The sequence below is a fragment of the Octopus bimaculoides genome, chromosome 6, assembly GCF_046866305.1.
Source record: "Octopus bimaculoides isolate indiv1 chromosome 6, ASM4686630v1, whole genome shotgun sequence".
NCBI classification, from domain to species: Eukaryota; Metazoa; Mollusca; class Cephalopoda; order Octopoda; family Octopodidae; genus Octopus; species Octopus bimaculoides.
This window is the reverse complement of record NC_142933.1, coordinates 28,772,223-28,796,794: the sequence shown is the minus strand read 5'-3', so window position 1 is coordinate 28,796,794 and position 24,572 is coordinate 28,772,223. Positions and strand designations below refer to the sequence as shown.

Here is a 24,572-nt window from a genome sequence, read left to right as displayed (position 1 = left end):
ATATATATATATATATATATATATATATATATATATATATATATATATACATATATATATATATATATATATATATATATATATATATATTTCGGCTGATATACCCTCCAGCCTTCATCAGGTATCTTGGGGAAATTTCGGACCTGGGTTCTCATTCCTAATGTATTTTTCGATGTTATTATAATAATTATTATTACTATTATTATTATTATTATTATTATTGTTCAGGTCACTGCTTGGAATCGAACTCAGAATTTTGGGGTTAGTAGCCCGCGCTCTTAACCACTACGCTATATACCTGTGAATGATAGCAATTATATTAAACATAGGAAGTAACCTTAAAATGAAATCTACCTTCAACATTTGTAAATAGACTTATTCCATACATGTTATACAAAGTGACTCATACCCTCATTAAATATATAAAACTAATCTAACTAAAAATATATATAACAACCTAAACTATCAGCAAATTAGACTAATACATCTAAATAAATAAAAATTGTAATAAAATTGAAATTCTCACAACTAGAAAATATTGATTGGATTTTTGCTAGTATATATTTTTTTTTATTACTTCCACAAGTGAGTAGATAAAGCGGGTGGTAACCAGCTTTATAAAACCGATCTAAATTCCGTTAAAGGGAACGGTAGTATGATCCACCTCCTCAAAACCACAATTAGACATTGTCCACTGTGGTCGTAGTTTAGCCCCAAATTATTTGTAGAAAGGAATCCAAAATACACATATGCTAACATAAACAAACACACAAACGCATGCTATTATTTCAGTTGGTAAGTAACTATTCATCCATTAGGATGGGAATAAATTTTTGTCAATTTTTGCCCTGATGAGATTTTTACCTCTTAAATGCTTCATCCAATCTTAATTGCAAAATATGAATGAAGGTAAGAAATTGAAACGTATGTAGGCGATATGAAATTGACTATCATCTGTATTCAAACTCTTCATTTTCCTTATATTCTATTATCAAAATTCTGTTCTCATATAATGAATAGGTGAAAACATCTATAACGACTACTGGAACTTCATAAGCGTTAACATTAAAGCTATCAGACTTAATGAATTCCAAGTATATTAATCGAAATGGAGCCAAACCGGTGTACGCTTGCATAAAATACATCCCTGTGAAAGAGCAGCCTTTTTCCATTCGAAACTTTATGTATATAAATATATATATATATAATAACACAAATGATATATAGGCATATGCATGTATACATACATATATGTACATACTTACATCTACATGTATATATAGATGCATATCCGGGTACAGGATGTCAAAAAACGGATTTTTTTATGTACAACAGCGGAAATCAGACACGCCACTTATGGAACTTTTCCTTCGTCGGCTGCCTCTATTCTGAACTAGGCGTTTGGGGGTGCGTGTGTGTGTGTGTGTATGCGCATGATTTTACTTGTCTTTCACTGCTTGATAACTGTTATGCGTTTGTTTATATGCCCACTACTTATCTACTGCTCAGAAGATAGAAGAGAAATTAATAGATTACTTGTTAGATCATTATGAAATATTGGGATCCATATGATCAATTAAAACATTGCAAGGTAATACTCCAAAATGGCCATAGTTCAATGACTGAAACAAGTAAGAAAATTATAGACAAAAGCATACAGTGATATTGTCAGCAGTTAAGTATTAATATTTCTTAGATTGGTTGAAGACTATAATTAATCGGAGTGAAGTAGTTCACCAGGGTACAGTATTGAATTAGTTCTAATTACATCGACCTAATGATACTGCATGGTACCCACTTTCAGATTCGAACTCATGTTTAACAGATTAGTAAATATAAAGCTGATTTTTACAATAAGGACTAGTATATAAATGTTTCTGACTTCGAACTATTTTATCTTTCTCCGATAGCGTAGATATGTGACCTCAGAATGTTCCCGATGTTTATACAGCTAAATATTTTACCAATCCTGAAAGGATTTAACTTCAGACAATAATGATAGGTATATTAATTGTCATTTTTAAATTTGTAAATAAAATTTCGCGATGTACTTTCATCTTCCAGACGCCTTGTGGTATTAAGAAAATGTGCTGAAGAAGAAAAAAACAAATTGTGCGTAGGATTTTTCGACAAACTCGCTGAGGATAGTTGCTCTCGTAAGAAATTTGTCATTAATTATATCGTACTTGAAGTTGTATTGATTGCAAACAAAAATTATTTTCTCACTTCTGTTAATGTCTCTCACAATCTCTTTAACAGTTTATTTTTAGTACCTGTGTCCAGGGCCCGTCTACACTATTGATTTTCTTTATTATTTAATATAGTATTTCGAACTGTTTCTATGTTTGTTCCCCTCTTTTTTTGACCTGCATACATTCTTGAATGTGCATTGTAAGACTAATTGATCAGTTTATATTTTTGAGCATCTATGGGGATATCATATGAGATATTAATTCATACACCTGAACACTGAGCGTTATCGTACATACACAGAGGCCCTTGCCAATCTTACGAACATTCTTGGGTAATACTTCACTGTCCTGAAATTTCCAGTTCTTAAAATTGCCCCACTACATTTCCAAATTCCTATTCTTTAATATGATTTTTCCAATCTGTAGTTTATAAGGTTAGGGTTTCTTTTATCATGAGGTCATTATCAGCTCGAATAGTATAAGTGTGTCGTTCCTTATTTTTATTAAACTTAAGACTGTTCGCATTGTTTGTAAATCGTATAGCTGCTATATAATCACAGTGTCATAAAAGATTGACAACTACCTGCAATTCGGAAATCTATGACCAGATGCATATATATATATATATATATATATATATATATATATATATATATATACGCTAATATCGATCAGTGAGGATTAGTGCTTAACACCGCTTGGAGAATAAATATTCTTTATTTTGTGGGTTACCAAGGCAACCAGTGGTTTCATGTAAAGGTATTTTGCCAATTGTGCCACATGGAAGTTTTTTTACCCCTCTCCTGATATATATATATATATGTAATCGAACGTGCGCGCGTGTGTGTTCGGTAAGACGTTTGTCTTACAGTCCTCATGTTTGTGAGTTAAGTCCCACTGCTTGACACGTTTGGCAAGTGACTTTTACTATATATATATATATATATATATACGAATATATGTATGATTTTCTATGTCCTTGTGTTTGTGATTGACCTGCACCACAATTGACAACATATGTTGGTGTGTTTACCTCTCTATAAGTCGGCAAAACAGAATGATAGATTAAGTACCAGACTGAAAAGAAGAACATAAGTACTGAGGTTGATACTGAGGTCGATTGATTCGACTAAAAATTCTTCAAGGCAGTTCTTCAACATGGCAACAGTCTAATTACTGGAACAAGTCGAAGTTCTTGTGCAGCTATACGTGTTACATTGTGTGCGAGTCAACTGGAAAGTCGATTTTTTTATGAGACGGAATGTTTTCTGAAACGTGATGGAAATTTATGTACCTATAGCTGAAAAACATATATGTTAAAACATATATGTTAAAACATATATGTTTAGTACTTTCTTCTTGACATTACATATTAAATATTTTTCGTTACTGTAATCTACTTCAGGATGTATACATAGCTTGCCATCATGTGTAATTTACTAATTTACCTCATGAAGTGTTAAGAATGTTGTTAATACAAACTATTACAGGAAAAGTGCTGAATGATATCTGATGTCAGTTAGAGTGTTAAGGCACGGAGATTTTAGCTGAAAATATTTATACATTTCCAGCATGAGCATAAAATAATTACTAAAATATTCATTCAACTATTTAAGAATATAGTTGTTTCTAATTGCATCCTCATTAAAGGTGACATTACCAATATCAGATATATCAACCAGCGAGAAAAAACATAGACCAACATATACAACATAACTTACCAAAGCACAAATAACACGATTATCAACTTGGTTACTAACCAGTGTATATCACACCCTTCTACACCAATAAAGAATCTCTAAGACACATGCATATCCTTAAGTTATGAAAAAGGAAATATACATTGCTGAACGTAAGAAAATAACAATAATCGTCAGGATTTTCAAATATTCATTACATTAAGCATAGCACCACAACGGAAAACGTGCAGATTGTAATAATTATAACTTGTTTTTCTAAAAGTTCAACTGAACTACAGCCAACGCAAGAAATCACAAAGTTTATAGACAGTTTTGTTATGTTAAACAATGTAATATGGATTAAGTTCACATTTAAATGTTTTAATTTATGCAGTATTTTAATTTATGTTTAATATATCAAGAATAATTAAGATATAATAAAAATGTGCATGCCTTGCAGCGGTCGACAACTGTACAAATTCCTTGAAAACAACTTGTCTCCAAGCGGAAAAAAATTATCCCATACTTAAACCAGACACAAATTACTGCGAGTACATACATTTTCTTTCTAATCTTACAATTTGTTACTACCTGGAATATTTACATGTTCATTTATTGTACAAAAAACTATTAATTAATTTTACATATTAAGTTTTTTTGCTTAGAGTGCATAAGTTTCAATAGGAAACAGTAATTGATTGGTACTAACAATATCGAGTTAAACATGGTATATATCGACAATATCATTACTTGAGTCAATTTTTGACCAATCATTAACTATTTGTCTAATTCCAAGTATGGACACAAGTTCATGAATGCGTATTAGGATTATGTTTCTTGAATTATTCATGCCAATTTTTAAAAAAATTACAATATTTTAGAAAACCCTAAGGTCATATCAACATTTATATTATAAGCAATACACATCGTTTTAACCTCGTTAACTGCAGTATCTGTCTCGAGATAGCATATCATATAGACCTATAATGTTAAAACACACAAAAGCACATCAGTAGCAGTTGTGGTAGTGACACTGTTATATATGTATTTTGGCCACTCTGAACATTGTCAATAGCAAGTAGCCACTGACAACTGTATGCTTAGAGTAAATCAACCGTTACTGATGTAGTACATCGCGAAAACGAAAAAGACTATTCAACATTTTGTTATTCGTTAGTACACACAATTAATGAACATTTTCTTCATCTTTCTTCTAATGTTTCACTCTAAAACAATTTTCCGAGCGAAATGTGCCAGTAATTTTGAAAAATTAATCTCATTTGCTGGCGGTTAGAAATCAATTTCTAAATTATGAATCTTCTCGTGGTAACATATTTTGCCCCACCGCACTTCTAAAAAATTACACCCAGTGTCAACTTGATTACGTTATGTAAAGAAGATAAATATTAGTAGATATTTGAAGCTCATAAACAGATTATGGAATATACCGAGATTTAGCAGTAGTAGATCAATCATCAAAATATTGTTTTTTTTTAAATTTTTCTGATATGAATCATTATTTTTGTATTTCAGTCGTTTGCGCGTATACGAAATATGTGCTTACACGAAGAATCACACCTGTAAACATTACTTCAGCGATCTCTTTCACGCAATGTGTAAATGTATGTTTGTATTATTAATTTACTTCGTCTTAATGACTTGGTCTACGACTGGTCCTTTTGAGGTGTCATTTGTGTTGTTTCAGATGACTGGAAATATTTAAAGTTTTTGACTGTCAAATAATTGGACAGATAATAAGTGTAATGATATAATCACAAACAGAAGTGGATTTCTTTTAAGTACATATAGTCTAAGAAATCGTTGTCGTAACTAGTAACGATGGTAGTAATAGTGGTAGAGGTCATATTGTTCTCGTTATTATTGTTGTTGTTGTTGAAGGAACTGATTTAATCAATGATTTTGCCCACAGTTATAAAAACTAGGCTTACATGAGACTAAACTAAAAATATCCTGATTCTGAGCAACATTTACATAGGTAAACGTTTCATTCTACATAAAAGCACACAGAAGAAAGATGTTTTAGACTTCTAGAATTATGGTCTAAAGTTTTATCGCTCTGATCGTCCCATTGCTATTTGTTTACCAAGGACTACATTGTCCATGATTTCTTTCTAGTTTTATGTTATTACTTGAAGATGTAGCTGCTATTTCTAGACATTTCATGAACCACTTAAAGTCACCTTTCTTGAATACTGAGTGTATGAATTAATATGCTCTGCCCTTTTGAATAAGGTATGCTGAGAGTTATCCCAAGGAAACAAATTATTTATAAGACTGTGCAGGGCCTGTCATGTTTCATCACGAATAAGATCAAGCAGTGACTCACTTGGTATGTATGTGCGTGTGACTGAGACATGATTGACATTTTGTACAGCCCAAAACGGTGTACGATGAGTGACGTAACTGGCCTATCGGATTTCTCATGAGCTTCCGACTGGGCTTTCTCAAGTACATAGAAACTTCGTTTATTTATGATTTATAAATTGGAGTTGACAGGTCACAAATTCATAAACGTAACTCTATAATACTGTTTTCTGGAAACTACGCATAAAATGCTTTTTCTTAGTGACTGTTAGGATTTTAAAATAGACGAACCGTTTGCTATTGAATGTTTCAGGTTTGGAAGTCAACGAAATATTCAGAAGATTGTTATTGTAGCACAAATGATTTATAGTAGGTAGAATAGTTTTCTGGTATTAGTTACAATACTGAGTGGGGTAGGTTTCAATTCATAATGCTTATGATCATTAAGATATCAATCAAATTATTTACCAATAATTGGTAAATAATCACTGCAAGTGACATTATGAGAATTATGGATAGCATGCTTGGCAAAACACGTTTCCAAAGCAAAGCACTACATTTACATAATGATCCCATGATTAGGAAGCATAATATGTGGGCCCTCTTCATAGACCTTCATCTTGATGTTATATTTCTGCGTAGCACTGCAAACGACAAAAGAATTGTAAAATATCTAGATTAATAAATCCGAAATTCTCACTGTCCGTCCGAAACCCATGTACCTCAGTCTAGATTTGTTGTACATTGTTATATAGCTATTTGGAATCAGGATGATTCCGGGATTGAAAACCTGCCCTTCATTTGGTCCTTGAATATCAAGCATTGGAATCTGATTTAAAAGCATGTGGATAGCTATTTATTGCAGGCGAAGCTTGCCTGAATCACGCCATCTTGGTTGACGTATCTCATATGATGTCAGAGATCAAAGGGGCGATAGATAACATTCGCTTCGTTAACGTCGAGATAAGAACTTTGGGACAAATTAGCCAACAGCTTGGAATTCGACATCAGAGTGGAGCAATAGAATGACTGCATTACAGAATAAATTCTCATCCTTCCATAACCTCTGATCAAACACCACCGGAGTATATAGTTATTATAGACGCATTATAGTCATGCTATTTAGCTCTCTCTCTCTAGTTTTGGTCCACAGGCCCAATTAGAACTTCGCAGGAGGTAGCTCAGAAGTCCACACGGAATGCGGTTTTCAAGCGAGTATGTTATAAGAGAGATTTTGAGAACAAAAATAAATCGCATTAAACGTACAATTATCTTTTTAAACTACACAGAACAAAAAATAATCCAGAAACAGCCAGCATTTAAAAGTTATCAACATTACTTTTATCTAATTTTAAAATTACAACACAATCCACATCAGTTGGAGTGCACAAAATCGCAGTTATATAAATAACAACCATTCCATCGTCAATCTCTACATTGCAACAGATAACCTGGATTAGGAATAAAAGTTAATGTTTTAAATTATGGTACACCATGTTGTTTTTCGTCTTTATGATAAGGTTATTTTGATAAATTCAGACGGAATATGTCACATTTATAGCCCATGAAGAACAACGTGACTGCATGGAAATATATAGATCAACTTGCTTGAAGGCCTTTAGCGAATATCCTGAACTGAATCCAGACAGAAACTATTGCAGGTACGTACATTTACGTACTGCTATCTCTAATATCCTTATATTTATTTAATATTTGCATAAATAAATAGATAACTGCGTAGTTAAGAAAATCCTTTTGTGACTATGTGATTCCGGATTCTGTTTCACTGCGTAACTCCTTTGTCAATATATATGTTAAAATAGTACCGTAAATGAATGTGCATGTGTGTGTCCGTTATTGTTAGACAAGTGGTTTGCATCATCGTAACTTAGTGGTTCGTCAAACGATATCGATAGAATCAGTATCAAGTTTATATTATTTCCTTTCAGTTTTATCAATTAATGTCCAGTTAAGAACTAAAGATGATTGCAGTCCAATAACCACAGCAATTAAAAGAACAAATGATGAAATACTACAACAACATATCAACAGTTAATTACATTCGTACTGGACTTGAAATAATCGGTTGGAGTGCGATAGTTCTGTAGGTTACTTTACTTTGTTGGTACTAATTATATTGACTGAGCTAAGGATGGCGCATATCGATCACATTTACATTTGAACATACGTTTTACAGATTACTAAATATAAGGCTGATTTCTCATATAGAGACAAACACAATTATGTAACTCCAGCATCCAACGACGAATTATTTTATATTCTTCGTCATATGAATGGATAATTACTCAAGGCAGTTATTTCACCACATAATGAATACAATGTTTTTATCGCTAGCTCTTTTGAACTTGGATATTAATATCGTGTTGGTGTATCTCTGGCAAAATGGTTAGAGTATACTAATATACTTAATAGGAGAGGTTAGGAAGGAAATTATTTAAGATAACATAAAACAAGATAAAATACAATTAAAAGTAGTAGAGTGAACATATGTAAGAGGTTTTATTTTCCGTAACAGATTTATGAGTATAAAAGTTTTAAAGGTAAAACGGCAACAAAAACCACAGCAGCAACAACATCAATAACTCGTCTCGCCCTTTTTAGATAGACTGGGGACCGGTGATGAAAAATGGGTCTTCTATCAAAATCTAAACATTGTTTTGATGAAGGGGTAAAAGCCCGAATACAACCGAAAGGGGAACTCCATATGAAGAAGGTTCTTCTCTCTGTTTGGTGGGATTGCAAAAAGGTCTTCCGCTTTGAATTGCTACGAACTAATGCGCAACAATCAATAGGCAAATCTACTCTCAGTAATTAGAGTATTAGTGATTCGAAAGTGAATGGTATTTCATCAGGACAATGCAAGACCCTACACAGCAAAGATCATCACGTCACAAAACATCGAGGAACTTGACTGAAAGAGAGTTGCTCATCCGCCCTGTTCCCCAGACCTTGCACATTCAGGTTACCATTTGTTCGGTAGTTTACAGAATCATTTGGATGTAATAACTCTCGAAATAACTGAGGGAGTCGAAACTGACCTTTCGGAGTTCTTCTCTTCGAAACCGAAACAGTTTTTCACTAAAGGGATCAAAAAGTTTACGAGTAGATGGAAATATGCTATAGATAATCATGGGAACTATATTGACGTTTAAGTTTCATATGATCACTTGCTTTCCTTATTTAAAATTAGGACATTATTTATGGGATGGCCTGATATCCTTAATCACTTACATCCATGAAACTTTCATATCCATAAATCTGTTACGGAAAAGTAAACCTCCTCATGCTTCTTCCAATTCTATGAATTTGTATTGTATTTTATCTTGTGTTATTTTTCATTTATTTTATTTCCGTCAAAACTCTCCTACTAACGTTATCCTGATATCTTACTATATGGGTATTTTAATATATCAATCTTTAAAAGATTATAACTTCAGTGTATCATTAAAACAAAGTATTGTCATTATTTACATTTGACGGTTATTTGTCCTCATCTTGTTTGTTGTTAATACCGTTGTATTCGGCTGATATACCTTCCAGCCTTCGTCAGGTGCCTTGGGGAAATTTCGAACTACTACGCCAATATGCCCGTTGGCATATGGCGTAGTAGTTAAGAGCGCAGGCTACTTACCCCAAGATTCCGAGTTCAATTCCAAGCAGTGGCCTGAATAATAATAATAATAATAACAACAACAACAACAACAACAACAACAACAACAACAACATCAAAAATACCTTAGGAATGAGAACCCAGGTTCGAAATTTTCCCAAGACATCTGATGAAGGCTGGAGGGTATATCAGCCGAGACGTTGTGTTAACAACAAACAAGGTGAAGTCAAATATCTGCCATATGTAAATAATGTACATAATTCTTCATCTCTTAAATATAGAACTGGAAGTTACTGCAAATTTACACATATTTTTTACCAGTTTTTCCATATATATATATATACATACATCTTGCAGACGACTCATCGAATTCGAAAAGTGTGCTGAAAGCGATAACGACAAGCATTGCAAAATTTATCTTCGCTTACTCTATACTATGAATTGTGGAGGTAAGAATGACTTATACAGAATGAATGTAAAGCATTCATTAAAATATTAAATCTAACTGTAACATTATTAATACGTCTTTCAGCAGCCATAATCAGTGTGATATTACAAATTTGAAACATCACAGCCACAAGAAAAATATATGCAACCTACCTTATTAAACGCTTTTCCAGACTAGGGTACTCTCTACTACACACAAGACAAATAACTCAACCTGATACACGCAAATGCCTTAGACTGTATCTTTTTCTCTACATTTCTGAATGGCACCATAACTCAGAATTATGAATATAGAAGTCCCCCTCATGATGGCACTAGGTGTGATAGCTCGATGATTCGGAAAACTAGATTACAGAGAGTAATGTGATTATTATACATTTTTCTATACGCAAATTTACAATATTACATAGCGAAAATATTTTTGTCACCGTCAAGCAACGTATTTATGTTGGCACTCTGAGGCTTACGACGTCGGGGGTTCCAGTTGATCCGATCAACGGAACAGCTTGCTCGTGAAATTAACGTGCAAGTGGTTGAGCATTCCACAGACACGTGTACCCTTAACGTAGTTCTCGGGGATATTCAGCGTGACACAGTGTGACAAGGCTGACCTTTTGAATTACAGGCACAACAGAAACTGGAAGTAAGAGCGAGAGAAAGTTTTGGTGGAAGAGTACCACAGGGTTCGCCACCATCCCCTGCCGGAGCCTCGTGGAGCTTTAGGTGTTTTCGCTCAATAAACACTCACAACGCCCGATCTGGGAATCGAAATCGCGATCCTATGACCGCGAGTCCGCTGCCCTAACCACTGGGCCATTGCGCCTCCACCAAGCAACGTAATATACATTACAAATGATAACGTGGATTGTGAACAAGGTAAAAAGTTTTAAATTATGGTGTGTACAGTATAACACTTTCTTAGTATGCCAAACGTATTTTTTTAGATTTAAAGAAAAAATGTTAAAATGTTTTGCAGTGGAAAAAATTTGCTTACGTGCGATTGAATCAAAATGTGAACATGCTGAAAAAGAGTATCCCATAAGTAACCCAGATTTGAATTACTGCAAGTACATATATTTTCTTACATATCTGACTATTATTATTACATCTAATATTTACATATTTGTATATTTGATTGTACAGTTGCACCATAAATTATTAATTAGAAATGTTTGTTATATTGGTACAAGCCTAGAAATGCGTACTCGAAGTGTATTTGATTCAACAGAAAATAATAATTGACTCCTGCAAATTACACCGATCTAAACACGATGCATATCGACGACATTATGACTTGTACTGACTATTGGCAGATTACCGAATATATACGTAATTCCAAGGAGGGACACAAGTCAAAAGATACACATTTTGGACAATGGTTCTTGAACAATTCAAGAGCAATTTCCCAAGTGAAATGCGCCAGCACCTTTTAAAATTTAATCTGCATTTCCAAATTTAGAAATCAGTTTATAATACACATACAATTCCCCTCTCAAAAAGGAATTACATTGCTGTCCCGAAAATATAAAAATTAAACACAGTGACAACTAGATTTTAGCATGTAGAAAAGATATTGTTACTAGATATTTTAACCGTAGCGAAATTTAAGCTGAGTACTTCGATAATCAAAAATATTGATGAAATTATTAAAAGCTAGCAGGACATATTGAAAACAATATGAAATTTCAAACGAGCAAGAAATTTCAAAAACCTCTTTTCAAATCCTGACATTTCATTAAAACTGTAATTTCAGATATATTCAAAATGAACATGTAAGCATAGGTGTGGCTATATGTATGAAGTTTGCTTCCCAACCGGGTTCAGTCTAATATACCTTCGAGCAAACCAAGGACTTGTTAGTGGATTTGATTGGCAAAAACTGAAAGAACTCCGTCGTATATAGATATATATATATATGTGTGTGGGGGGGGGGGGTGAGTCTGTGTCCCCTTCCACCGCTTGACAACCGATGTTAGTGCGGTTAGATCCACGTAACTTAAATGTTTGGCAAAGGAGAACGATAGAATAAGTGCTACACTTAAAAAGAAAATAAGTTCTGTGGTTGTATTAGCTCCACTGAAATTCCTAAAGTCGGTGCCCCAACATAGAAGCAGATTAGAAGGTATTACTTATTTTTCTTCTTTTAATGTTTCATATATATGATATACTTTATAGTTTAAGGAAGCAAAAACTGAATGAAACTAATAAAACTTATTCACTATATATATATATATATATATATATATATATATATATATATACGCTTTCGGGTCGAATGTTTTTTTTATACGGTGCTGTATTTTACAATCCTGTAAATACTAATAATGGTATTTTTTATATAAGCTTAAAGCTTATAGCGATCACCGTGCAATGACTAACGAAATAGTTTGATAAGAGGGCGTATAAGACCTCGACAGAAAAAAGCAGGCTTTCCTATCCGCGTTGGAGTCGAAACTACATCCCTTTGTTAACGCGACTAAGTGTGTTACCTTTACACCAGTGAATCGTGTAACGGTAACACACTTAGTCGCGTTAACGAAGGGATGTAGGTTCGACTGCCACGCGGATAGGAAAGCCTTCTTCTTTCCGTCGAGGGCTTATATACCTCGTTATTAGAGTATTTTCCTTAGCCATTTCAGATATGTATATTTCTTATAATTTAGAACTAACATTAAAAAGTTGTGATTATAGTACTCGGAGTACTATAATGACAGCTTTAACTGTTTGGTCTAAATTCTAACATATATAAATAATCATCTATTTGGCTAATTTCGAGGTCTCATTGTTTTGTAGTTACTTTTTATTATTATTATTATTATTATTATTATTATTATTATTATTATTATTATTATTATTATTATTATTATTATTATTATTATTATTATATTTAAATGAAGTAGCCAGTAGTACAGTCTGAGTGGGAATATATGGTTAAGTTTATGGAGCTCTCTGATAATCTCTCTTTGAGTCTCCTATCCCATCATGCCATAAATAGTTTAGTCACATCGCCAGAGAAACTGACATCGGTGGCTGCGCTTTTCTCTTGGGCGTAACCTTGGTATTAAACTTGAATATCTGGACCTTGAATGTGACTCTGGTACTCGCACCCACTGCACGTACGACCATCTTTGTAACCTGATCGTTGATATAAGCCTAAGATGAAGGTATAGGCATTGGTACCAGTGTCACTGGTGATGTGTTGTGACTAAGCTCGTCAGTGCTCTTCAGTGCTCTACCAACATGCTCAAGTAGAAGATAGAGGCTCGATTAATAATATAGAGGTAAAGTTATTATACACGCATAGAACAGACACGATATTTATACAGATTACAAAGATTGCACACAGTAATAAACAGACGAAGCGTCAACAAAAGACACGAATGGAACAATATCACCCATCCACTACAACACCACGCAACACGACGACTAAAGACAGAAGGATGAGAAAAACTGTTACAAACATTCCAGAACAAACAAAAGACAACCATGCACATACTTATGATGAAATATACGAAATAGAGATAAATAGATAAACAAAAGAAACTATACGAAAAGGCACGGGTACAAACAATAGAGTAAGCAAACCAAAATATATGCACACAAACATATGCAGTAACTTCACAAACTGCCGCAACAGCATGAACATCAACAACAACAACTGTCCCAATGGTAACGACATGAACAAACACGCAAACATAGAATGCTACAAAGCAATATCAAAATAAGGGCCAAGAACAGATTTACTAGATTGCTGATATTTAGCAATGGTTTTTCCCATTGTGTTGATTTGTCATTTTCTATGATCAATAAAACTATCGGAACTTTTGACGACACAGATATGTTGATATATAGAAAAAACTGTCCAACTACCATCACGGCTCAGTCAACCATTTAAGATTATTTTCATTTCATTTCATTTCATTTGAGTTCAGTCCAGGTACATATCTACCTGTGTATCTATAAATATATCTCTCTATTTGCATATTGGTATATCTATATACTCAACTATGTACCAATCTATCTAGCTAGGCAATCATATCTACACTCACTTCTGTATATCTCCTCTCATAATACCGATAAGTATTTGAACTAAACAAAATATGAATAATGATGCCACGGCATAGTTATAGCCGTTGATTTGGAACGTTAAAAGATAAAAGCGTAATATCTACAGTTATTTGCTAACACGGTTATTTCGCTTTAATTCAACTATCTATCGATAATTATTTTATCGTATTAATTCATAAAACTTCATGATATTGTCTCACTATGTTAAACATTTCGACTGCAGTTGTGATTAGATCACGCAAAAGCAGAATAATAGCGGTCTTCTCCTCCTCCTCTTCATCTCTGTATATATGTGTGTGTATGTGTGTGTGTGTGTGTGTGTGTGTGTGTGTGTGTGTGTACAAACGCGTGCGTGCATACACACATATACACGCGCACGCGCACACACACACACATACACACATGCATATATAAATAGTTCTTCTTATGATTTTTACCACCCTTGACGCAAGAGTAACACACGGACAAAACTGTCAGTAATGCAGGAAAGCGATTATTCAGATTTATTTTCATCTTCCAGACGCCTTATCATCTATAAATCTTGTGCTGAACACGCTAGTAAGCAGTGCTGGGAGTTTTTTCAAAGATTCTTTCTTGATTATTGTCCTGGTAAGATGATTTTTTTTAGGTAATATTTATTGACCGAAAGGCGGCGAGCTGGCAGAAACGTTAGCATGCCGGGCGAAATGCTTAGCGGTATTTCGTCTGCCGCTACGTTCTGAGTTCAAATTCCGCCGAGGTCGACTTTGCCTTTCATCCTTTCGGGGTCGATTAAATAAGTACCAGTTACGCACTGGGGTCGATATAATCGACTTAATCCGTTTGTCTGTCCTTGTTTGTCCCCTCTGTGTGTAGCTCCTTGTGGGCAGTAAAGAAATAAGATACGTTAGCACGCCGGGCGAAATGCTTAGTGGTATTTCGTCTGTTTTTACGTTCTGAGTTCAAATTCCGCCGAGGTCCATTTTGCCTTTCATCCTTTCGGGATCGATAAATTAAGTACCAGTTGTGTACTGGGGTTGATCTAATCCACTGGCCCCCTCCCCAAAAATTTTGGGCCCTGTGCCTAGAATAGAAAAGAATATTTATTGACCGAAATGGTAAATTAAGATAGCAATTAGAAAACACGTTACTTTTGCCAAGTAAGGTCATAACTATGAACTTTATATTAATGGTACGGACAGTTTTTCCTTAGTCCTCCATGTACGCAAGCTTTTGTTATTATCATCCATTTGAATTACAAACTACAAAATACACATTACATCAGATAAGTTGGAATGGACATTATAATGATCATAATTTTTTTCTTTTAAATCTAACTGAAGTACGTCCATCAAGTGCCACACACAAAATCGCAGCAATTCAGGCAGAAAGCAACTTCGTCACCATAAAGTCACGTAATATAGATTAAAAATCTAATACTGATTAAGACCAGAATTAAATTATTTAATTTATGTTGTGTCTTCTAGTATTTCCTCATTGTATCAAGTTTATTTTTGATAACCAAAGAATCTGTCCAATTTTTACGTGTCGTAGATGATGACAAATGTATAGACGAGTTCCAAAGAATTTGTCGCTCAGGGGAAGACATGTATGCTATGCGGATTCCAGATACAAATTTCTGCCCGTACGTATATTTTCTTACTGCTTTCTTACAACGTAACTATACAGTGATACATTCAAATGTTTAATCATGGATTAGTGGAGAGTCTTGAGACATTCGCAGTTGATGGTGGTGCAAAATTTTCTAAATTTTACTTATATTTTACAAAAGTTTAATCTTTTACTTTTTTCAGTTCCAGGGATGTTGCCGTGCCCCGGTATGGTGTTGCTAAACATTCATTAATGCTCCTTTAATAGTTGTCATTTGGTGAATGCGGGAGTTTGATGATGCTGCCCTCATTCGCACTTCTTACCATGAAGTTGGTTCATCTGGAACTCTTGTTAGCAGGAGATCTAGTTCAGTTTTGGAGTCATTAACATCCACACTGTGTAGATCTCTCATCCCCTTCGCGAGGATATTGAAGGGTTGTGGTCCCTTAAATCCCAAGCTATTGCAGGATATGGACCTACATTTTGACGGCAAGTGAGGGATTTAGACATTGCAACATGGCGCACTATTTTGATGTTTGTATAACTTTCCCTGCAAAGCTTACGACAAGTCCTTCTAGGATCTTCCAGAGATATATCATGACATATTTTTCCAGTCTTCGCTACAATGAGTAAAATCCTAACGTTTCCAGTTTTTCCCAGTAGCTAATTTGCTTCATTGAGCCTATCTTTTTACATGTAGCTTCCCAAGACTGCTTCACATTCTGCTATTAAAGGAAATTTTTGTACTGCCTCATGCAGTTATGGCACAGATTTGGGTGTGTGAAACGGCAGTTTACACAGTCGTCTGCATGCCAGCAAATACCGTGCAGGTAAAACTTACATACCTGTGTGTTCTCCATCTATTTTCCATTTGTATTCTCCAGGTTCTTTCTTGTCTTAATGTTTTCTTTAATTTTTAATTATTGGTACTTTCACGTATGTACATCCTACCTTATTTCTTTATTTGGTTGTTCTTCTTGGGAGCTGATTTTTGGATCCTTCTTATCTTTTATTTGTACCGTCATCATCTTTTTGTCCCTGTTTCTTTTTAGCAGCTTTTGATTTCCTTTCCTCTCTTAATTTCATTTTCTTCTTTTTTTTTACCCTTTCATCTCTTTCATTGTGGTTGGGCCACTACTGATGGTGTCTCCGCTTGCCGATCTCTCCAGCATGGTTATAACAGAATATGTGATCCTCATATTTTGATGAGTGTTAGTATAATATAAGCGAAAAAAAGATTTTGTAGCTTAGCGTGTCTAATAGGTTCGAAATGCTTAATACATAATTTGATAAGTTTTTATTTATTTTTTAGTAAGGACACTTTTTGTCTTCGTCATATATACCTGTTGATACCTTCACTGAATATGATTTTATAAAAAGTAAAATAGAATAAATAATATTAACCATTAAAATATAGCATTGTGGGGGCTCTGTGTACGTAAGGAATCAAAAATATGTTTATATAAAAATTATAAAACCCCAAATTATTTTTGATTATAGTTTCTCGTAACCCGAGAAAGACGGTTCTGAAATTACTTGATGCACAGGATGCACAAACGATTTATTTATAGTGATCCAATATTTGAGCTGCACATTAGCTCACTTCTTCCATCAAATAGGCGTTATCTGCTCCATGTAAGGCATCGAACTGATCGCCATGCAACAGAATATGAAGTATTATTTTGAAGAACACATCCCATCACCCGATTCAGGCATTGAAACCTCGATCTCGTCATTGAGAGAGCAACATCCTAAGCACTAGATCATGCACCCTAGCTGTTAGGGTATTCTTTCTATTGAAATGTCTTATGCAGTGTTACCAGTAATTTTGTTCAAATCTCTATCATTTACCAAAATTTGAGGCAAGCGATCAGGGCACAGTCGTATAGATTTTATGCATTGCCATTGAACCTGTAGTTCAATCGAGATCAACGCAGTCCTTGAGAAAATAATATTTAAATATTAAGTTAATTGAAATTATGAAACGAAAGATTCAGAGGTTCTCATATCAAACACCCAATGTTTAGAATTGAATTACCTACATGGTATCGAAGTCGTCATGAATAAATAAATATTATTCAATCCATTGTAGCGGTTGGATAATTCATGATTTTTAGTCACAACAATGATATGTAAAACAAAGTAAAGATATCGTTTTGACTTATTGTTAATTCTTAAATTTAAAACAATCTTGTCAGAATTTTTTAAACGAAGTAGGCCAAATATTTTTGTTTTAAATTTCATTTTATTTCCAGAGAGATGTATGTTAAGAATCCCTGTCTTAATTAGTAAATATTCTATATAAAAGTTAGACACAGTGGCAATTTTATCTAAGAAAATAAACGATGTATCTATAACTGGGTATTTAAAACTGGTACATAATTTGTCAATACTAGTAACGTTTAAAATCAGTACATTAATAATCGAAAATATTTTAAACATCGTCAGCATTCTTCTTGAGAAATTATTTTTCTCCTGTTTGTATATTCCAGACGCCTCCGAGTATACATGGTATGCGCTGATGAGGAGAAACATAAGTGTAAAAAGCACTTCGACGACCTCTATCTCGAAAAATGTACCAGTAAGATTATATTTATTCATTTTGCCTTACTGGTGATTCTACTATGTTAATTCAAAACCAGGATTAAATTTCATATCTCGCTAGCTTTGATTTTGTTTTCAATAAAATTTAAATTTTGAAATATCAACTTTACCAATGGAAGCATATATCTTCATCAGTTCCTGATGCAGTCGTAGAGGCGGTTTCCTCATATTTTGTAGACCAGACAAGAAATCAGTAAGAGTTGGTACTGTCACTACTAAACTTCTGAATAACGGAGGAATACTCATAATAGACATTCTTATCACAAACTACTGCATAGCAAAGCAAACAGAGTGGTAAATGGTGTAGATTCTGTTACTGATCGTAATGCTTCCTAAGTACTACGATCTTCGATTATGTCAGCATGGGCGTACCAACAGAAAAATCAAACATGCAAAAAAGTTGATGCGTAGAGATTTTGTGAATTGCTTGAGATATTACGCTATAGCAACCATAATCTGTGATCAGATATTTCTACGAGAAATAAATTCAGCATTAATCAGAAACCATGAACTAATTCAACACGAGATAGATGTTGAATCATATCGCACAGTTTAACAACAAGGCACCTTTGAGGATATTGTATATATGGAAACTCTCGTCATTGGAGTAAAAACCTCCCATGTCCAGTGTGTCCACGTTTCTTGATGACATTTAGGAACTATCAGGGAATGAAATGAATTGTTAAATTGAGCCAAACAAATTCACAGTGTCACCAGCGTTGGGGAAACTGATGTCAATCATAAATCTTTCTGAAACCCCTCTCGAGACAATATTAACATGGCTCGATGGATATAAGAACACAGAATCTTGGCTAACAACAATGCACCTAGTAATGTTATAGGTATGGTTGCAGATCATAGTGCGTATGAGAAGCGTTTAGCGGCTTTATTGTGTCATATTTGTGATGATGTATCATAGTAATCATGATGATAATGTTGCTACAAAACGATCCGGTTAAGAATCGAGCAACTGGAGCAGAGCTATCCTAATGATTTTTCTTGAGTACATGCGATCTAAGATTATTACCGGAAAGCCTGACATCCCTGGAAAGTAGTTTTTCTTTCTTACTACATATATGTGGTGAAATTTTATGTACGTATGTTTCATGAACAATGCCAGGGAGGAAACGCTGTATCACAGTATCCTCAAAATAACAGATTAAGTGTGGTTTAGTAGTTAATCTTCAAGAACATTGAATTATTTTGATACTCATTGTTTAATGATTTATACCTAACAATTTCCTGAAAAATCTTGATTGATGGCCTTATAGAAACCCTTATTCAAATATACCTTACCAAGCACATTTTCAAACAAGAATTCAATCGCTTACAAAGAAAACAAAACCAGGAGGCCTATAACATGCACTATTCATCCATACTTTAATCTTTTCGTTGTATTTGTGCATAACAGCGTGAACTATATAGAGAAATTGAAAAGTATAAACACGGTATAAGAAAATTGTTGAAAATATAAATACTCACAGGGAACCGAAAATCAGATACATATTTTCAAACACACCAAAATCCAAAAAATATATTATAATCTAATGAATACAAATATTATTTTTAATCGACCATTAAAATTACACCTCCAACCAAGCGGTTTTCTTTGCACAATATCAAAGAATTTTTATAGCATCCATTCCATCTTCAACCCACATTTTGTAGATGACAAAAGATAAGGGAAACGCAGATTAGAATTGTTTGAATTTATAGTACTATGTAATTTTTCGTCGTTATAAGAATATTTATGAATTGAAAAATCCAAAATGTCTAATTTGCAGGACATGTAGAAGTAGGTGATTGCGAACCAATGTACTTATCAACTTGCTATGAAGCCATAAGAGACTACCCACACAAGAATCCGGATACAAACCTCTGCTTGTAAGTACATATACAGGGCGCGATGAATAAACTGTCGTCTAAATTACGCAAAAACGAAAATAACACTGACAACTCATTTCAACAGATATATTTACCAAAATTACATAAAAAAAACCTTGAAATACTAAAGAATAAATCAATTCAATAAACTCGCCATTGGCTACAACCACGGCCTTCAGACGACTTCGGAATCTCCTGCAACTCTTCAGGACGGTCTCCTCGTTTAAGTTGGTGAACGCTGCCATAATCATTGCCTTCAGTTCATCCCTGGTGTTACCAAGGAGTTTCGTTGGTCCCTCGCTCAACTGTACCCCACACATAATAAACGAGGTTGCAGTCTGGGGAGGTACGTGGCCAGGTGTTAGGGGTGATATGGTCGCGGAAAACTGTCTGACAGCCATGACTGTTCTCCTGCTTCTGTGACATGGTACAGAGTCCGGTTGCCAGACAAAGGGTCTTCTAATAGCCACCCTCTTCACCCATGGCAGCACAACTTCCTCCAGGCACTTGATGTAGGCCTCCGTGTTGAGTATGGGTCCGTGTGGGAAAATGAATGGTGACATTACGTCGCCATCACTAGTGTTCACGACAAGCACCATGATATTGACTGGATATTTGACTTTTTTCACTCGGAACATGTTGTCAGATTGACACCCTGACTCTCTGAAATGTTCATATTAGAGCTTCAAGCGCGAATTCCAAGCAGTACAGCATGTTGTTTCCAAAGTTGTGACAGAGTGAATAGTGACATGGTGCTATTTTTCTCACAAACGGTGACCAACCGACCATAATGTATAGTCAAGAAAATCAAAAACAAACATTTTGCTCATGCGCGAAATTAAAAATATATAATGGCGACAATTTACCCATCGCATCCTGTATATTTATAACTACTCATTCTATCATTACTACAATTTATATGTAAATTTTTTTTTATCTATGTAAATCAATAGCCCTGTGGTTAAGAAGACCGTTTAACAACTACATGGTTTCGAATAAGGTTTCACTGCGCTTCCACTTTGGCAATTGCACCAGGCGACTAAAGTCTTATGATTAAATGTGTTAAGCGGAAGCTTTACGGGAAAACGTTATAGAGGAGCATTAGTTTCCATGTGTGTGTATGTGTGTGAGTGTGTGGATGTATGTGTGTAAGTGTATATGCTCGTCTGTCACTGCTTGACTACCGCTGGAGTCATTTACATACATGATCGTAACTCAGCATTTCTTCAAATAAAACATTAACTCAATACCAATCATATTTAGATGAAGTAATGCGATGATATGAAGACTTAAAACACTCCAACGTAATGCCTAAAAGTGGCCGAATTCCAATAACTGAAAGCAGTAATATAACAAGAGCAGTCAGAGAGAGCAAACATCCGCCAAGGCAACACCAACGTCCTCTCAACGATTAACCGGAGATGCTTTTTAAAATGAGAATATTTGAAATAAACTCGACTGCTGTCATAAACAAGAATACTAAAAACGAATCCGACCAGTCTTAAAAATTAAGTAAAAAAAACTGAAAAATAATCCGGTAACTGATCAATCCTGTACCTGATCGATCCGAATGGTAGTCATGGAATGTAAAGGTAGCTATAGAAAATTTAGTAACAGTAATAAATAGTTTATCCTTATCTGATTCAAGCCAAAGTTAACAAATCCTCCATTCATAATAATTACGGCCTAAAGGGAAATAATTGAGGAAGACTTGAAGGTTAATGCTAGATGGTAATCATGTTGTTGTTGGCACTCCGTCGCTTACGACGTTGAGGGTTCAGTTGATCCGATCAACAGAACAGCCTGCATGTGAAATTAACGTGCAAGTAGCTGAGCACTCCACATACACGTGTGCCCTTAACGTAGTTCTTGGGGATATTCAGCGTGACACAATGTGACAAAGCTGACCCTTTGAATTACAGGCACAACAGAAGCAGGAAGTAAGAGTGAGAGAAAGTTGTGGTGAAAGAGTACAGCAGGGTTCGCCACCATCCCCAGCCGGAGTCTCGTGGAGCTTTAGGTGTTTTCGCTCAATAAACACTCACAACGCCCGGTCTGGGAATCGAAACCGCGATCTTATGACAGCGAGTCCGCTGCCCTAACCACTGGGCCATTGTGCCTCCACCCGCCTGCACTAAGGAGAAGGTAATAAAACACTAAAATAAAACATCGTTGTATCATTACCTACAGGTAAGTAATGATATTTTTTGATAAGAGATTAGAAATAATTGGTTCGAATGATATAGTTAACCAGAGTATTTCACCGGACTGTTACTAAATATATCTACCCCAGAAGGACGCATATCAACTACATTCAGATTTGAACACAAGTTTAGCAGATTACCAAATATAACGCAGATTTGTACCATACAGACAAGTATACAATTGTGGGACTAAACAACAAACTGTTAAAAATAACTCCTTTCTATGACAACGAATACTTTTGTAAATTCCAGAAGTATGAAAGGATCGTTATACACAGCAGTAATTTGTCCTCATAATGTAAAACATGATTAACTGGCTAGATATTTTGAAGTGGTACATATATATGTTTTCAACCAGAAATTCGAAATATTGCCAAATTTAAGAATAATGATTGTTTTTGTTTGTTTCTTTTTTTAAAATTTGGAAATAATTGTTATCGATTTCTTTTCGTCACCCAGGCGCCTGGCGGTATACAAAACGTGTGCTGAAAATTACGAAGACAAACATTGTTTGCTATCATTTGAAAAAAAATTTGAAACTTATTGCCCTAGTAAGTTCTATTTTATTAATAATGAACTATTTGCAAAGACATAGAGTGGCTACGAACAATCTTCAAATGAGTTAAAGTATGAAAACGGGCCCTATGCTGTTCTGTAAATCTGCATGAAGTACTTTATCATTTGCTACAAAGAAAATAAGAAAACATTTACACCAAAAGTATCGTTGTCGTCTTTCAAAACACGACGTAATAGATGACACATGATAACACAGATTAAGACCAACACAAAATGTTTTATGTTGTATCAGCATTTTAAGGGGTAAAGAAATAAAATTAAAAATTTGTATATTTTTTCAGAGATGGACAGCTGCATTGAGAAATTCAAAATATATTGTCCAAAAGTGGAAAAAGATTTTCCCACTCGTAGACCAGACAGGTATTACTGCAAGTACGTATACTTCTTTTCCAACTTCTGTATTATTTTTACATCACATATATACATGTTTATATATTTATTTATGCAGCAGTACCATCGACAATTAATTTTGAATATTTTTTACATTGGTACAAGATTAAAAATGCTTAGTTGATGTGTACTAGATTCAATAGGAAATACCCTTTGATTAGTGCTAACTGTATCGATCTAGGAATGGCTCATACCAATAAACCAACTTTATGCAGATCAATAAATATATAGGTAATTTCCGATATAGGCACAATTCCACGAATGTACGATTAGGGGAATGGTTTTTGAAAAATTCACATTCGTTTCTAAAAAATATTATTTCATACTTTAGAAAAGTCATAGTAATGTCTCTTCATTTCCAAAAACTTCTAAATCACATTTTTATGTATAAATATGATTAGTAAACTTTTTGTCGCTTACTTTTAATAGTAAATCTTAAAACATCACTTCGTTACAATTTCTATACGGAATTCGCTAGTAATTTTTATAATTATAATTAGCCACTGGATCAGAAATCAGATATTAAAATATATTAATACTTCCTCTTTTAAATTGGAAATATTTTACGAAATATGAAAATTATATACTGTGGTAATTTGTTTCAGAAGCTAAAGAATGTGTGTATTGCAAGATATTTTAAGTTATTACATACGTTGTGAGTTTAAACCAAAGTACATCGATTATCCAGAATATTACCAAAGATTTTCCCTTCGTTTTTCAGACGTATGGCCGCATATAGACAATGTGCTATAGATAAGGAACACAATTGTACAATGCACTTCGATATGCTGCATTTAATCTCTTGTGAATGTAAGATCCTTTTTAATAATTAATTTTGTTTTATCAAAGGATAGGCTGCGTAATGACCGTTACTTCAAAACAGAAATTATATTTGTCAATTTACGTTTCACATTAAATTCACAATAATGTTTGAGAATGCAATATTGCTTTTGCCAGTATTAGTATGTACATATTTGCTTTC

At 34.2% G+C, this 24,572-nt stretch overlaps 1 protein-coding gene across 1 annotated transcript in view; it reads left to right on the top strand.

Moving 5' to 3' along the window:
• The window catches only part of LOC128248155 (uncharacterized), a 44,931-nt gene that overhangs the window by 17,641 nt on the left and 2,718 nt on the right, over window positions 1-24,572 (top strand). Inside the window, exons 7-19 of the mRNA XM_089353272.1 lie at window positions 2,065-2,156; window positions 4,332-4,422; window positions 5,405-5,493; window positions 7,758-7,857; window positions 10,185-10,276; window positions 11,251-11,341; window positions 14,863-14,951; window positions 15,876-15,966; window positions 18,425-18,513; window positions 20,321-20,420; window positions 23,084-23,175; window positions 23,482-23,572; window positions 24,312-24,400. Coding sequence (XP_089209398.1) covers window positions 2,065-2,156; window positions 4,332-4,422; window positions 5,405-5,493; window positions 7,758-7,857; window positions 10,185-10,276; window positions 11,251-11,341; window positions 14,863-14,951; window positions 15,876-15,966; window positions 18,425-18,513; window positions 20,321-20,420; window positions 23,084-23,175; window positions 23,482-23,572; window positions 24,312-24,400 — 1,196 coding nt within the window. The remainder of the gene's footprint in view (window positions 1-2,064; window positions 2,157-4,331; window positions 4,423-5,404; window positions 5,494-7,757; window positions 7,858-10,184; window positions 10,277-11,250; window positions 11,342-14,862; window positions 14,952-15,875; window positions 15,967-18,424; window positions 18,514-20,320; window positions 20,421-23,083; window positions 23,176-23,481; window positions 23,573-24,311; window positions 24,401-24,572) is intronic.